The sequence below is a fragment of the Episyrphus balteatus genome, chromosome 2, assembly GCF_945859705.1.
Source record: "Episyrphus balteatus chromosome 2, idEpiBalt1.1, whole genome shotgun sequence".
NCBI lineage: Eukaryota > Metazoa > Arthropoda > Insecta > Diptera > Syrphidae > Episyrphus > Episyrphus balteatus.
The window spans coordinates 79,476,595-79,490,615 of NC_079135.1; the positions used below are offsets into that span (position 1 = coordinate 79,476,595).

At 28.9% G+C, this 14,021-nt stretch overlaps 1 protein-coding gene across 1 annotated transcript; it reads right to left on the reverse strand.

The window, feature by feature from the left end:
* Positions 1–1,015: 1,015 nt before the first annotated feature.
* On the reverse strand, positions 1,016–2,969 carry LOC129912436 (GLIPR1-like protein 1). The gene is made up of 5 exons (XM_055990655.1): positions 2,835–2,969; positions 2,695–2,776; positions 2,391–2,610; positions 2,155–2,300; positions 1,016–1,131 (listed from the first exon to the last, which is right to left on the reverse strand). The coding sequence occupies exons 1-5, from the start codon at positions 2,928–2,930 to the stop codon at positions 1,037–1,039; spliced, it is 639 nt and encodes a 212-aa protein (XP_055846630.1). The 5' UTR covers positions 2,931–2,969; the 3' UTR covers positions 1,016–1,036.
* Positions 2,970–14,021: the final 11,052 nt, after the last annotated feature.

Below are 14,021 nucleotides of genomic sequence, written 5' to 3' on the forward strand. Positions count from 1 at the left end.
AGTATATTATGCAAAATTTGTTTTATTTTTGAAAATTTTGAATTGCAGCAGAACTATCTTTTGCTGGATTGGAGGAGGAACAATAGATGCGGTGAATATTTTTGCCTTTTTTACTTAAATAAAATATAAAGAAATGTTGCCCACTGTAAATGTTATTAGGTTACCTATGGAATTGTTCTAAATGAAGTGTATACGAATAAAGTCCTTAAAGGCTTAAAATAAAATCTCTACAGTATAAAATTGGCCAAGAATTTTTTTCAAGTATATTCTAACTTTCTACAAATGTACCAACGTTTCGACTCTTAAGATTCGACAAGGTGACTTCAAGTGATATTTAGAACAATGTATTTAATTTCAAAAATAGTCTTGGCTTATATTAATTCGTCAAGTAATAAACAATCGAAACCGTTGGAAGGAAGAAATACGAAATTTTGACTGCCCAGAACAATACTAATGGGAGCAGAATTTATTGCTGTTTTTTGGTATTTAAAGCGTTGTTCTTATTGATGTTGTTTTTAATATACCTAAAGCACAACTTTTTGTGCTTAATGAGAAAATTTCTGTTCCTAAAAAAATCGTTAGATTTGAGTTTTGATTAATGCTGAAACACACCTTATTTTAATGTTATTATTTGTTGTGGTTGAAAATGACCTTTCAAAAATTAATAATTATTCTTTATTTTTTACTTTCATTGGTTGCAAGAAACATTAAGTTGTTTATGTTTTAAAATGCCATAAAATGGTAATAATCGGTATGTTTTGGACTTTTAAAAGTTAACTGTTAAGTTAACTGAACTTGAAGGATTGATTAAATTTAAATACATATAAACTAATAATGACAAACAAAAAAATTAAATTCCATTCTTATGGCCTTGTGTTTTCTTTTAACGAGAATTTTTGTAAATACGGACACGGAGCGAATTCAGACAAATCCACCGGGAGTTCAAATCTATACATTATGTGCATCAGGGTTCTTTTTATTTATTTGTTTTAAATTTATTGTGATAAAGTTTCAATTTATTATTATAATAATTTATTTAAAAAGAATTGAAAATATTTACAATTATAAACTGAACGAGATAAATAATAACTGCTTGGTTTGCAAGACCACGTCCAATATTGTAGGGAACATCTGAAATGGAAAAACAATAACAATATTGAAGTTAATTTGAATATTTTATGAGTTAAGAATACAAAAGGGTTATTTGTACTTGCTTTATAGGTAATGTAGGGCAAGTATATGATTTTTCGAATTTTTTCGAAAAAAAAAAATCGAACTCGAGATAACTAGAGAACAAACTGAAATTTTTCTTTTATAACCAAAACTAACGGTACCTGCCATATAAAGGAAATAGAAAATTTAATTTTTTCGGTATACCTACCAACTTTTTTTTTTGAAAAATATTACAAAATTTTTGTTTTATAAAAAAATATGGTTCTAATGATTTTCGAATTTTTTTTTCTAAAAATTTTGTTTTATACAAGAAATCAAATTGCATACTTAGTTTTGAGTAAAAGACCATTTAAAACGTTTTTTTAGGTTTTTTTGCCTCACTTAAATATTTCGAAAATCAATAAACGTCGACACAGAAGATAAGATAAAATCAAAACAAGACCTACATTTTTTTAGTTAATTATAAAAACACTTGTTATTTTCTTACACTACTTATGAAATTCCTTAAGCCTTGATTTTTCAATCGTCAGTTAGACTATCAGATGAATAAAAACTGCCAAATGTCAATATAAAAAAAAACTTTTATTCCTAGGAATAAGCTCTATCTGAGGTTTATCTGACTATTGAAAAATTGGATTTGTTCTCACAGCATATTTGTAGGCAACAAAAATGAAATTAAGATTTAAAAACCATAAGTAAATTCAAACGTTTTGTGCAGAAAAAAAATATAAAAACTTCTTTGCTATGTGAGTTGAATATCAATGTTCTTTTATTTAAATTTATAAAATGGTATTCTATTGTATTCGGCTCCAAAAAGACTCTTATTTACCAAAGGCTTAGAAATAAACTTAAAACTTCTTCAATTTTTTAATTTCCTAATTTAATCCACCAATCGTTGGAATTAAGTATAATATAAGTAAATTAATCTTACAAACCCAAAGCTCATGGTAAATTTGTTTAAAATTTTTTTTATTTATTTACCTAATCCACAAAGTTTAGTGAAATCCCTCGAACAAGTAAGCCTTTCTCTAGAGCATTTAGTACATCCTTTGCCATGAGAAAAAACATTCCAATTTTTCGAAATTGAAGGGTGATAGTAACATGTTACCATATAGCCTTCAAACATTCTATAAAAACAGAATTCAACTTTGTCGTTAGCAAGTAAAAGGTACGAATATTTTTTTTAAATCAGTATTTCGAAAAAGGAAAATACATACTTAGCTGCAGCACATCCAATAAACTCCACTGATGGCCAAATCATTTGAGTAATCTCTGTAAGAGAAATGTTTTTCTTCTCAGCTTCTCTAAATTGGTCCCAGTTTTTAATATCATAACCTAATTGGGAATACCAATGACGTATTGTTCTTCCAACCCATCTTGATCCCGGAGAAGCTTTTGAGAAGAAGACATTCTGACCAATTGTAATGTCTTTGAATACTGGAAATAACAATAATATAAAATTATTATTTGATGCTTTATTTTCCCAAGTCTTGTTTAAATATTTAAAATGTATTTACCTACCCAAGAAATCGCAAGGATCTCTTCTGACTTGACAATCTATTAGAAAATATTTCGACAATTTCTCTAGCTCCCGGCTCCAATGCTTGAGTTTAAAAAAAAATTATTAATAAGTAGAGAGCTTGAAAACCACCAAATTTTACCAGTATATTCATGTTGGCAATATCCCATTCTTTCGCAATTTTATTTCTTATTCCATTATGTCCCAAAATCATGGTGTTAATTTCTCTTCTTGACATATCCAAAAAATTAAAATCCTTACAGCGTGTATGGAGTTTAAACTTAATAAAAGAAATTACAAACCTTTTTTTAACCTTGTGGCAGATATTTTGTACTTACGTCGCGGCAAGCAGTGTGTTGCAGATCTCCTTTGCAAGTCAAATTGTTACATAACGGTTTCGTTTCCAAAAATATTCCGTGTCTATAAGCCTGCGCTTGATAAATCGAGACGATATTTATCAGTAGATAAAACGTCATAAGCATTACCAAATTTCAAAATTGTAACTGTCATTTAAACAATTTTGAAAAACATTTTCGAAAACTTACGATGTTTCGATTATTTTTTTTTTTTCTTTTTTGAAAACCAAAAGTTTTGTGTCAGACTTGCTGATTGTAGTGAAACAAAGAAAGTAACATGCTAGGTTTTCAGACTCGAGTGCCGAACGCTATATTTTAAAAATTGCAAAAAAAAATGACTTAATATTTAAGGAAGCTCTTACAATCCATGGTGAATCTCGTCCTCAACCAACATACAAAAATTTCAATATCAAATAAAACAAATAAATAAATCTGTTTAAACAGTGGTAAGCTTATAAACAAAATCCTAAAACACTAAAAAAAAACTTAGAAATCATAACACTTCAAAATATTAACCGATTTCGTTTTTTTTTTTTTATTTGTTAACCCCGTTTGTAAATAAAATTGATTAGGAGGAGAGGTATTTTAGTTATCACAAAAATAAGACCTATTCGATTCATCATCAGTTTCAGTCTTCCCAAAAGCCAGCTGCGGCATTATTCTCCGAATTCATTAAGATGATTTTTTCAACGCGCCTGTAGCAACAATACAAAGTTATTTGCATAATTTAATCGTTTTAATTTTTTTTTTTTTGCTTTCGTTTCTTATGTTCATCATGAGTATAATATTTTTGTTTCGTTTGGTTTTGCAATCACAAAGATTTTCTTCGCTCAGAATTAAAAAAAAAAAAAAAAAAAACAAATTCCTTGGGACCCCTTTGATACAACAATAATATGAACATTGAACAATCTTATTGTGCACATCATGTGTAAACGTTTCCTAGTTCGATAGGGAAGAAAATTCCCATCACATTGAAAGTCCTTTGCTTCACTATACCACAATCTGTTTAAAAGAGATCTCTCTAAGGATGATGATGATGATGCTCGGTTCGCCTTCGAACACGCATCTTCCCTTAATCTTCCAGGATGATGGCAACAAGTAGAATAACAGTTTTTACTTCCTGTGTGTCAAGTTCGTATATATGAAACATCACCATCACCAGACAGAATCAAATAAGAAGGGAGCATTATAAACATTAGGGTAGTCACCCAGTAAAGTAACTGCTCTAATTCTTATAATTTCGCACTAAAGATTTCTAGTAATGGTTTCTGTCTTCCTGTGTGCTGTGACAAAAATATTAAGAATTTGGTCTTTTTTTTTGTTGCTTGTTTTTTTTTTTTCTTTTTAACGGCTGGCTCTTTTACGATAAATAATGAACTCAACAAAAAATTAATTATACGATTGTTATCGTTGATGGTTTTTAAGGAACAAAATAAAAGATTTTGTGTCTGGTTGAAATAAAATTTACGAACAACGATTAATAAAATTTGACATTTGCAATTTATAAAGATTTTTATACATTTTTAACCGAATAGCATAATATTTTAAATGTATTAACAGTGTTTGTAGTTTTTTTGTATACAAAAATGTCGATCTATAAGTCATTTAAAATTATTTGACTCAGTACAAGTTGACTCTGTTTGTTAAAAACAACATTAACGATTTTTACAAACTTTCAAAGTTTGTTTTGAGCGAATTAAAACCTATTTCTGAAAGTTTCAGAATATGCACTAATTTCGGCATTTGAGTTTTCTCTGTCACCTGGATACAGAGAAGTGGGAGGGGTGAAAAAACGACTTGGTTTTTAACAATATTTTCTGATAAAACTAGGTACTTAAGACTGTATGATGTGAAATTAAAATATATTTAATACACCTCATTACTAAAAAATTGATTTTAAAAATGCGTATTTTGGGTTGTTTCCGTTTTTGACAGTATTTTTCTATAATAGGTTTAAATTTTTCTACACCATCTTAAAGTTAAAGTTATAACCAAAAAAACTGCTGTACATATTAAAATCTTCAAAATTAATGATTGAAAATGATGTAATTGAAGTATACACAAACGTTTTAAAATTTTGTAAGAACAATTTCTACAGATTTATTAAAAAAAAGGGTCCCATCTATCTTGTATTTTACAGGATACTCCTTTGGAAGGTAAATCCTGTATTCTGCAATTTAACTTTAACTCTATTTTTTCTGTTACTTTTTGCAGTAACATTATTGAATGTAAACTTCAACTTATTGTTTGAAATACAAAATTAATGTCTCAGTTAAATGTATTAACATGAATGAAAACAATCGCCTCATCTCATAAGTAAGTACTTACCTAGGTATTTTTTTTAAGTTTTGCGAAAAAAAAAATAAAGGATAACACAAAAAAATAGCCTATTATCCCTTATTCAGAGGCTGTTTTTAGTGCATGTCTTTAAATTTCTTACAACTCAAAAAATACGATTTTTTCTAATTATATGTTCTTTTTCATTGCATTATTGTTTTGATTCGTGATAATGATGGATATTTAAACATTTGTGCAAAATTTGGTTACCGTTACATAACTTTTAATGGGTTTTCGGTAGTAAGTTTGCTTCTAAGATAATACAGGTATAAATTCTTAAAATATGCTCTTAATTATCGCAACTTAATTGTAATTGCGACTTGAGGATAGCTATGAGATTTTTCTAGACTTTAGAGATAAGTTATAGAATGCCAAAAAGAAGATATTGGGCAAAATAACTTCTATTACACGGTGTATCACTCAAAATATACGCGGGCGGAGACCTATCACGTTTTGTAGAGCTAGTCGCACTGATTACGAAACGGTATTTAAAAAGTCCCTAACACCCCCAAAATCTGGAGTTAGGGGCAAAAAACAGTTTTTTTTACCTTCACCCATTGAAAAAAATCTAGCTTCGTCAAATTTTTACCCATTTTCGATTTTTTTACAGTTTCTGATAGGATAAATATACCTTTTCAACAATGTATAAAACATGTTACTCGGTTAAACCACCTAGAATTTATAAGCTGTCAAAGTTCAAAAATTCCCTTTTTTTCGTCATTTACCCAACTTCGACATCAAATTAAAATATATATTTTCACAACAACATGCTGTTTTTAAAATATATTTTAAAATTATATTCATTTTAAAATCAAACGAGGTATTTTTTATGAAAATCAGTTCATTTAATTGTAATTTTAAAATCAATATATTTCAACCGATAGTTTTTGAAATAATCGATTTCAAAGTTAAAAATAGGCGAAAAAAAATTTTAAAAACTCATTAATTTATATTTTTGTCCAGACTGTGAATTTTAATAAAAATTGACTCATGAAGAAAACTGCCTCAATTGATTTTTTATCAAACAGTGAAAACTATAATGTTTCTATGCCTTGTAGGTTTGAAAAATGAAAAATCTAATAAAATTATTTTTCAATTTTCTCAAAACTTAGAAGGCATAGAAACATAAGTTTTCAATGTTTCAATAAGTGAAGGTAAAAAAAACTGTTTTTTGCCCCTAACTCCAGATTTTGGGGGTGTTAGGGACTTTGTCAAAAACCGTTTCGTAATCAGTGCGACTAGCTCTACAAAACGTGATAGATCTCCGCCCGCGTATATTTTGAAACCTCATTTTTGTAACACTGTGTTATCATTCATTCTGAGGTTGAATCCTTACCTGTTTACAGAATTTAGGCGTTTTTGATTGTAAAAAAAAATCAGTCTGAAAGTATTTATTAAACTTCGTGTGTCAACATTTAGAGTTTGAAGTCCAGTCAAACCAAGAAACCACCAATTTAAAAATTTTTCATTTATCAAAATGCAAAAATTATCGGATAAGAAAAAAAAATCTAACATGACCAAAATGAGCGTCACTCTTATATCCATCAATTTTGTTAATGATATTTAACCAGCATTTACAAAAATCTTCTGATTTAAATAATTTGCACTTCATAACATGGTCAACTGGTTCAAATCAACTACACCCCTTATAATAATAAACCAACACAAAAATTAAAACTATTTGACCTCAATATTATGATGCACAAATTTAATTCATGAATTTCTTCAAAAAAAAAAAACCCAAATAATTACGGATCCCTGAGATAGAGGCGTTACAATTTAATAGCCTTTGATTACTAAGGAAACTCGAATCAAACAAAGAGAATAAAAATGCCATTCACATAAATTAAACCAAACAGATATAATAGCTCATTGTTAGAATTAAAAAAAAAACAAGACTGCGGTTCTTGTGATAGTTGTATACCTACAATTTTATGAATGCAAAGTAATGTTTCAAAATGTTATTTATTTGGTAGAAATTTGTAGCTTAATAAAATTTTGTTTTTCTATTGCTAAACATTTTTTTGGCATGGTTATTTTGGCATTGATAAAATAATAAGCCATGGATTCAAAAGCATAGAAAGTAGCAGGTTTAGTACGAATTAAGTCCACACTTCGATGAAACATAGTTCTTGGAAGTAAAAGCTTATGCAACATGGATTTATTTATGTCACTTAAAGGTGTTTTCAAATCACTTGGACGTTTCATAAAGGCTTTCGATTTTGTTTGATTTAATAAAATGTACCTATAACTGACTTGTCTGAATAGTTTCTTTTGTTCTTGTACTACACATCAAAAAATCTCGTTCCTGTTTCATTCACACCATATTAATTCTTTTGACACAAACATATTTTTTTTTGTTTTTGTTGCTGGTCCAATGAGTACATTTTTCATTCATATAATACAACGTTATTCCGATATATTCAAACAAAGGCAATTTTTGTTTATAATTTTATATTTACGTCACGGAGATAAGCCTTCCTTAGTATGCATAATTATAGCACTTAAATTTCCGTGAATTTCTTTCTCTTTGTGGTTTTTGGATTTGGATATAGTCTTGTGTTTTTGATTCGTTCGTTACACACTTGCTTATTAAAATTGACGGAACGTGATGTGATGCTATCAGTTGGACATCTTAAATGACAAAAATATAAAAACAAAAAAAATAACACAAACAACAAAAGACAAAAAAATGTTGAGTTGAACCAAGCCTTTAAGCGTAGAATCGGACATAAAAATGTTGACATATTCATTAGATACATCAAAAACATGTTTCGGTACTACAACAGTTCGTGTAAATTTATTACATCTTTTTTTATCAGAATTTCTGTTAGTAGGTTAATATGAACGAGTTTGTCTAGAGATGGTGTGGTATAAGCACGATGACATTTGAATTGAATGTTTTTTTTTCAAACTTGAAGTACAGATAAAGAGATTTTTTGTGCACGTCAAGACCTCCCAAGAAGCTGTCTAAAGCTTAAACTTACATTATTCACAATCGTATGGTTTTTACGAGCAGAATGAATTTTTACTTTTTAGAATAAGAACCCAGAGGATAAGGAAATAAGGTTAGCAATGAAATTCGGCTAAACTTCAAAATATTGAACTTTGTGTAAGTACCTACTAAGGTGAAATCTTGGACACTTGTCGAAAAAAAGTACGGTGGAGATTCACAGTTTTTACCTATCGAATATGTATAGTTCCTTCATGGGTGTCTTGGAGATGGTGTACCTGTACCGTATCGAAAAGTTGTAGACAATTACTGGTCGCAGAAGCTGTTTGAAGATCAAGAGTTTGGTTGATTGGTTTAATCCTTTTTTCTTTAATTCAGGTTTTGAAGGTGATTGAAATCAGGAGCTCGTTTGTTGACTCCTAGTTACATACCTACTTTGTATTGAGTTAATGCTTCTACGTCCAGCCGATCCGCCTGTTCGTTGAAGTCACAATAGTTTCCTCTTGGATGAGTTTATTTGGATACCCCATTTAATGTAAAAATTGTACAGTGTCCGAATATGAGCTTCGACTTTCCTGACAAAATTACTAAGTCAAACACACAAAATTTATTTCCGGTTTATTATTTTTGTTAACCCTGCTTCTTAAAAATCAACTTTCGAAATTTTAATGGGACACCCTTTCATTTTGTTCTTTCTGCCTTAAATATAAATTGGGTAGAATTTGGTCCAGTTTAAACACGTTCTAGGGGTCGCTACCACAATTCAAAGTTTTGAAAAATACACCAAATTTTGTTTTTTTTCTCAGAAAATTTTAAAATTTTTAATCAGAATTTAGTAGGTACTTTATATTATATCTTTAGCTGTTTTGAAAGAAATTTTCATAAAAATACAGTGGAATAAAAATGACGTTTAATTTTGAATATTTTTGAATTTTAAATTTTTTTTGTGTTATTCTGTAGAATAGCTAACTGAATGATTTTTCTAAATTAAAAAATTCAATGTTTTTATCTGATTGTTTTTGAGCCTAATATCTTTATTCGTCAGACAGTTGAAGATTGAAAATACGGGTCTTAAGCGTATTTTGTATTGTAACAAAAAAATTTTTGTTGAAATTGATCTTTTTTTTTTTTACTTAAATCTTTAGTGAATGGTAGCGACCCCTAAATTTTAATATTAAAATCGAAAAAAAAAAATACTATATTCTATGCTTATATGGTGTCCCATTAAAAAATCGAGAAAAAAAATGTTCGACCATATAAGAAGCACCGTAACCTACATGCAAAGTTAATAAAACATGGCTTTATATTGAACTACATACATTATTGTTGGTGGAAAGAAAAATTGTCTAAGTCCTTAATAAATCCTATGGAGTTAGAACAATTTTGCTTTCCGCAGACACATGTATGTATGATGTGAGTGTTGGGACAGGAAAAATTATTTCAAATATTTTTGTTTTTGTAACGCTTATAAACATTGAAGTTAAATTTTTAAATCTTACTTTCAGACACATCCCTAATTACTAGCAGCACACTGTTATTCGTTTCAATCCCCCGTCTACTCGTCATGTCTACCTGTCGTAATTAAAATGAAATATTTTCGAGACCGAAAAGAATCCGTTTCACTTCAGCTCAGTTAATGTATGATTCCTTGGTTATCTATAGATGCATTGTCATGAATACGTTGGCGGCGCCGGCTTAGTCAGATCACAACCACAGGTGGTATAAAAAAAAAACTATGGTTAACGGTACAAAAGGATGATAGGCAGGATAGGGTCCTGTATGAAAAGAATTTCAATATATTATATTGCTTTTCCTCTCTCACGCTGACTTACAGTAGAACAGCTATAAAAAAAAAAAAATGAAAACAAAAAAGAAATCAATAATAAATTATAATAATACTGGCGAAAAGTTTTCAAATATTTAAAACTGTCCTCGAATCAACTTAAAAATGGGATTCTACTTAAAAAAAAAATCACTTTATATGAGAGTTAAATTTAAAAGTGCGAAATGCTTATTTATCTTTAAAAAGAATGCTTTACTCACTTTTAGTTTGTGATTTAAAATAAAAAAGGAAATAATAGTGTTAAGTAATGAAAAAAATTCTAGCATCTTGATATTTTTGAAGGTTAAAAAAAAAGCAGCGCATGTAATTTTTCGTTTTAATTTTTTACTAAAAGTTAAAATAATTTGCTCTATATTTTTTGACTATTTTTATTTTTGTTTTTTTAAGTTGTTAAGTCCCACTGTTAAAAAGACACTGTACGTGATATTCAATTTCACGTGAGTAATTCAAAATAGAAAATGAATTCGATTTTTTTTTTTCTTTCAATCCTTAGAAAAACTATTGTTGCATTTTTCTACCTGAATAGAATATAAAAGAAATCCTTGGAAGACTGTTGGATTTAGAGATTATTTTTTTGTTGTTAAAGATAAGAATTCTCACGCAGCGCAAATATATTTTGGTAATTGTAAGATGGTGACAGTAAATATAGAAAATAATTGATTTGACAGGCGTAGAACTGGCGGTGTATACAGAAATGAGACAAGAAAAGCCGAAAAAATTTAAAAAATCAGGACTGAAAAATTGATATTTATGTTAAATTCTATTAAATTGGCACAATCGTTAAGATATAGTCAGTCAATGGAATGGAAATCTTTACTACATCATGATCGAGCATTATATTTATATTTGAAAATAATTAATGATGACATGGGTGTGCGCTTATGTGCGGAGCAGGATCAGGATTAGTGCATTTCCGTCATCAAATCCATCGAATTATTAATATCAAAATGACCACCTTAAGATAGAGAAATTTAAAATGTTCAAAACGACCAATATTAATGGTAGTTGCGATAAAACTAAAATGGAAAAGGATGTTTTCCAAAAAAAAACCGTTATTAATGGTTTTATTGATTTCTGACTTTTTCATAATTGATTTCAATGAAATTTTTTTGTGCGTAAACGTCGAAAAATTCAATTTTGGATTTCTGAAAAATATTTCAAAGTTTTTTTTTTTTTTAAATCAATTTTTTTCAAAGTTTGACTCTGTGCAGTTTCGAAAAAGGACTGTACTCTTTAACAATATTTTTTTAATAAAAACAAAACCGACTTCAATTACATACTAAAAACATTTGTCCACGTTCGACAATACATGAATTTGAAATTTTGACATTGAAATTCCTAACTGATCTTCGACTATAATGACCTTATACAAAATCGTTTGTGACGCATAAAAATTATTAGTATTATAAAAAATAAATTCTCAGAAAAGTAAGATCAAAATAATTATTGGGTACTAATCAATCGTCTTCATTTGAAATAATTTTTCATTTGATATCTTGCCGCCAGGGAATAACGTACATTATAACATTGACATTTTAATCCCATTTAACATTTTTTATGTGGATACAGAATTAAAAGGAGAAAAACAACAAATAATTCAAAAACAAAAATAAATTGTTAGCACATCTGCACATGGTATTGTTTTTTTTCTTCCAAAGACAATCATAAATAGAGGTAACGAAACAAAAGTTTCATCGTTCAGAGTCTGAGTCTGAAAGCCATTTAAAATGTAGTATTGCGTTGACACTGTCATTGATTAACAGAACATATTCAAGGCGTGTTCCATCAGAGATCAGATACCCATTTTAATCCAATCCAATATATGTCAATAATTTATTCAAAGGTTAATACCCATTCAGTACCGCTATAATAATGTGATACATATATATATTTTTATAGGTACATATCTATATATAGAAGTTATAAATTTTGACAATATGATGCGTAACATGGAAATGTGATTAGACATTATATTTCATTGTTTGTTATAAGGGATGCAATGGATTAACCATTATCCTTCAATCCGAAAGAAGATTGATTGTAATAGAAGTATGGTACATAGATTTAATTTTTATTTTGATTTGTACTTTCCCATGAAATACGTTTAAGAATTATCTGCAGCAGGAGTCGGGTGCACTAACAGTAATTTATAACTCAAAGTGGTGTGTGTCAAGCAAAATTAATTTGCGGCAACAATAAAGGAATTAACTATTCAAAATGTTACCCCAAAACTTACACTAAAACTAGCAATGAAGATATAATGAGCGTCAAAGCTTGTACAGAAAAAAACCTGTTGTCTATAATTTTGTCAGTCAGAAGTTACTGCCGATAGTGGTCGCAGCAAGGAATCATCGTCAGCCTTTCGGAATTTAAGTTGCCATTATTTTTCTCTCTTCATGACCGAAACGCTAGATTCTTTGGGATCTAAATGCTGAGTTATTTGCAATCGAAATATGTTTTGTTCTTTCATTCGGATCAAAGTCTTGAAAAAAGTTTTGGCAAAAGGATATGTCCAGTCCATAGGGAACAGGCCTATGCATTTGGGTACCAAAATTACAAATCTATTTTTTTGGACTTTCGAAAAAAATTCAAGTTAACCCTTGCCGAAAAAAATGCATTTAAAAAAATTTTCTCCAAGTCCATCGAATGAGATAACAAAAGAAAGGTATCTCTACGCTCTATTCATGACTGAAACCGAAAAGTTTCTTTGAGGTCTGGTTGCTGGGTTATTTGCAATCGAAATATTTGTTTTCTAACATTCGGAAGCAGATATATGTACATATTCGGATCAAATTCTCGAAATATGTTTTGGTTCAAAGATATGAGTTCCCAGTAAATAGGCCTACGTTTATGTACAAAAATTGCAAATACATTTTTGTCGATTTTCGACAATCGATTTTCTTTCTTTTATTCGGAAACATTTATTTAAGTACAAAATTTAAAAAACTAGAGACCAGTAGACTAAAATTTAAAACGGCATCAAATCTTTCCATCAATAAAGAGTTCTGCTATATCAAAATATTGAACGAATTCGTTTACAAAAATAAATTAAACGCAAAAAATTTAATGAAATGGGATAGTTAAGGCCACATACCAATTAGATAGTCATAAAATATCATAATGTGTCGTTTGTAATCTTCTAAAAAATATCAAACTTCTACTGTCATCACAAATGAGCTTTAAATAAAATAAATACATAATTTATACATTTCCCACAGACTTATATTCATTTTTTTAAGACGCGATGAAGCAATAAAATTGTTTTTCTTTTGTTTTGTTGTTACCGAAGTCAAGCTTAGACATGGGAAAAAAAAAAGGTTTTTGTTTTTATCTGGGGCTTCTGATCCATACGTTATAATATATTATCAGAGATTTAACTGCTTCATGCGTATCGCATAACATTAAAAATATAACACCTCTTTTAGGTGTTCGGGATTATGTTTAAAAATACTATCTAGAAAGTAAAAATTATAAGCTCTAGCATAAATCTGGGAATATACATATTATTTTATTAAAAAAAAAAAACATACTTTTCTTTGAACTATTTCAGTGGATTATTTCTTATATTTTTGCAAATTCACTAAAAAACATAGTTAATAGTTAAACAAAATATAAAAATTATGTTATATTTTTGTATAAGGGTGTGTCAAAAAATTTCACCCATGAATGTTGCTCGTACCCCATACATTTCTGGTGTGGTCTTCATCTAAGCGTTTAGAAAATATTCGTTCAATAGTACAGGAAAGTTAGTAAAAAAACAGGCATATTGTGGAACGAAATATAGGACGGCTGAATTTTTCAAATCTGCAAGAGATGTATTAGAAAAGCTTAAGTCCTGGT